This window comes from Gavialis gangeticus, unplaced genomic scaffold (genome assembly GCF_001723915.1).
Source record: "Gavialis gangeticus isolate Ggan-Ray unplaced genomic scaffold, GavGan_comp1, whole genome shotgun sequence".
NCBI lineage: Eukaryota > Metazoa > Chordata > Crocodylia > Gavialidae > Gavialis > Gavialis gangeticus.
In genome coordinates, this window is record NW_017729032.1 from 152,455,559 (window position 1) to 152,459,139 (window position 3,581).

Consider the following 3,581-nt stretch of genomic DNA (forward strand, 5'->3'; position numbering starts at 1 on the left):
GAGCTTCTCTTTCTCTTCTTTCTCAACCTTCTTTTTCTTCTTGTCTTTTTTCTTTTTGTCCCCCTCATTGTCATCTGCTACATGAGGGAAAAAAAGTCAGATAACTCAGCAATGCCAGAAAGACAATTTTAAAAGTGAAAATCTATATACCTGTGTAATCCCCAACATGAGAAGCATTTCTGACAAATGCTTATTTATACCCCTAGCAAAAAAAGAAATACATCTGCAATCACAATGGCAAAATCTAGAGTGTCCATTAACAGATGACTAAAAATAACGATCAAGTGAAAAATGATGTTTGGACTATAGAACTATAAAAAAAGTGCAATGGGAATTTACCGTCTGGCATTTCTTCTCCATACGCCTAGACAAACTACAAGCCAGGAAACAGCAAACATAGTGAGCCACATCTTTAAAAGAGAAAGATATACAGCTATCAAGCACCTCTATTACTGACTTGCTTGCAAACAGTTTGAACTGATAGTTTTTTGAGGAAATTATGTCAGTTTAACACCACAACACACATTTCTACTCTAATCTAGTTGTTTTTCAAACTGCGTTCTGCAGAACCCCGGGCTGGTGTGAAAGGCTTCCATGACTTCAGGAAGTTTGAAGACTATTGCTCTAATCTTCTCTTTTAAAAAGTTACCAACCTTCTGCTGTCGTAGGAGCCTCCCCTGTGGCAGGAGCTGTCATAGTGTCAGAAGAAACCTCTTCACCTTTCTTTGGAACTTCCTTTTGTTTTGTCTGTTCTCTACCACCTTCTGTTTCTTCCTTCTCCTTCTGTTTTCTCTGTTTGGCTTTTTCCTCCTCACGTTTTTTCTTTTCACGCTCTTTTTTTTCTGCCTTCTTCTGAGCCATTGTTTTTACTTTGAATGTAGGCTCTTCTTCCTCATCGCCACTTTCAGCAGCAGGACTGGGCTTTGCCTTCTGATTTTTCTTTTGTCCCTTTTTAGATCGGGAGAACTCATCTGATTCGTCACCACTCTCACCGGTGGATGCTGCCTGCGCATGTTCTTTACTTTTCTTACCACTAGCTTCATCTTCTTCTGAAAGGTCCAGCTTTTTACTTGATTTTTGCATTTTTCCTTTGCCCTTCTTAAGCAAAGATTCAAAATCATCATCATCACTGCAAGAGAGTGCTTCTGTTTTTGTTTTCTGAGTCTTTTTAGATTTCGTATCTTTATCCTCCATGTCTTCACTGTCGAAGTCATTGTCAAAACTGGCTTTTTTACCCTTCCCTCTCTTTTTTTTGTCTTGTTTTGATAGGCTGATTTCTTCATTGTCATTCTCGGCCTGGTAAACAAACAGTTACACTAGGTTTTATTTTTCGTTCAGAAGATTGAAATATTTTCAACCCTAAGCTTTAGAGATCCTAACTAGGGTCTTTTACCAAAGGTAGAGTTTAAAGTGCTGCAAAAGTGTGCTTACAATAAGACAGCTCACAATAAAAGGACGTTTCTTCAACAATATTTTTGATAAGGCATTTCTGCACATGCATAAAAGCTAAGCCTTTCTTTTCATGTAATGCAAAAAAAGTGTGACTAAATGCATTTTTCTTTAAATACTAACCAGTAAGTCCCACTTCAGGCACTTCGCTGTAGTTTTAGTGCTGTAGTAATTCATAAGCAAAATTCCACTACTCAAAAACCGTTCCCTTCCCAAAGGTCCTATTTAAACACTCAGCCACCCCTTCACTTTCACCTTTACCGTAGAAGGTTCTTTGTCAACTTTGCCTCCTTGTGTCTCTATTGACAGTTCTTCTAACTCCTTCAGGATATCATCTTCACTAAAAATATGAAAAAAATTACGTAATTTAAGTCATTATTTGTTTATTTATAACAGAACAACATGATGCAAAAGAAAAAAAAATATATATATATATATATATTTACTCAAACTCTGCTTTCTTTTTTTCTTTTTTCTTTTTGCCTTTAGATTTTTGAGGTTCCTGCTCCTTTGCAGCACCTGCACCCTCTATTTCAGCAGCAAGAGCATCAATGTCAATATCATCTTTGGCACTGAAACAAAAAAAAGGAAAGCACTGTTAGTGACAGCCAAAATGATTGGCAGCCACACAAAATCCGAGTATAGCTTTCTGAACATAAACTAACAAATTGATAAAATCCAAGATCAATCTCACCAAATGAGTGGTGAAAGTCAGATGCGGATGTTAAACAATTTCCCCGATCATCAGAACTGAAGCTTAAATCTGGTATCATTTGCCACCCTGCAACAATTTAACAACCAAAAAAAATACAGGCTTCTAATTCAATAGTACAGATCCCATTATTGGAATCTGGATCCACAAACTGAAGTCTCCCTGACTGTACAGAATTGGGGCTCAACACTACTAAGCAATGCCATTCCATCATAAGCAGGATCATTGTGCATCATAACAGACATTAATATTATTACAGTTTGCGACTGTTAAACCTAGCACCCCTGAGAAAAAATAGGAAAGTTGGAGATGTTACTTGTCTTTACTCATTTAATAACAGCCTTTTCTTAATTTGTACACTTCCCCCTTCACTTAGAATTTGTCAGACTGGAAGTAATATAATTATATTCTCATAAAGCTTCTCCACACATGACCTAATCTTTCCTCATAATCAGGGATCCTGGTTTTCTCCGATTAAAAAAATGTCCCAGTTTTCCGTGTAAAAAAAAAACAAACCCCAACAACTCAAAACCCACATTTTTCCATGATTAAAATGCAACACCATCTCTATACCTCTATATAGAAAGATTAAAATGAAACACCATCTCTATATAGAGACAGATAGAGATGCTGTTTCATTTTAATCATGGAAAAATGTGGGTTGAGTTGGGTTTTTTAGACCAAAAATTAGGGATTTTTTTTTTCAGAGAAAACCAGGATCCCTACTCACAATTCAATTCTATTACCTTGAGTTTTACTCTCAATCACTTAAAATAATTCCTCTATTTTTGAGTGTTAAATGCTTTTCCTCTACCTAAACAAGTTTAGCTGTCTCACCTCAATACCGCTGAGAATACATAAACTATGCATGCTTCACTTCTATTGACAAATTTAAGGACGATGCTTCCAAGTCTAGTATCCAATAGGAAAAAAATAAAATATTCCATATTCAATTACCTCAGAACCTTAAAGGGGGACTACACTTCCTTGATGCTTCTCACCATGACATTAGTTTCAGTGTGAAACAGCTTTTCATAGTTTGTTTCTTGCAACTTAATACACTGCATGTTCATGTCTAACGTGCTACTTGCATCACATCTAGCAATCAGATAATCTGGAAATAGCAGCAGGATTTGCTACCAGCCCTTAGCTTTATCTCCAATACATCGTGTCCACAAGCAACCAAGTCAAAACTGCTTCAGAATTGCACACTCTGAAATGTTGCATCTGCCTGCTTACTGCAATTCATTTGTGAAAACAGCTGGACTTTAGTCTACTAAGTATCTGTGCAAAAATTTAAGCTCCAACAAATATTGTTAAATAAACAATAGCCCCCCGCAAAATAAGAATTAATATTTCTTTACCAGATCATTCACCTTTAATATTTTACACACACACACACACACACACACACACACAC

The 3,581-nt window shown here is 36.4% G+C and overlaps 1 protein-coding gene across 1 annotated transcript in view; it reads right to left on the reverse strand.

Annotated features, from left to right (window-relative positions):
* The window catches only part of EIF5B (eukaryotic translation initiation factor 5B), a 41,396-nt gene that overhangs the window by 23,955 nt on the left and 13,860 nt on the right, over positions 1–3,581 (reverse strand). Inside the window, 4 exon segments of the mRNA XM_019523986.1 lie at positions 1–74; positions 654–1,296; positions 1,711–1,789; positions 1,896–2,021. The exon segment at positions 1–74 is cut by the window's left edge and continues 138 nt beyond it. Of these exon segments, the coding sequence (XP_019379531.1) occupies positions 1–74; positions 654–1,296; positions 1,711–1,789; positions 1,896–2,021 (922 nt within the window).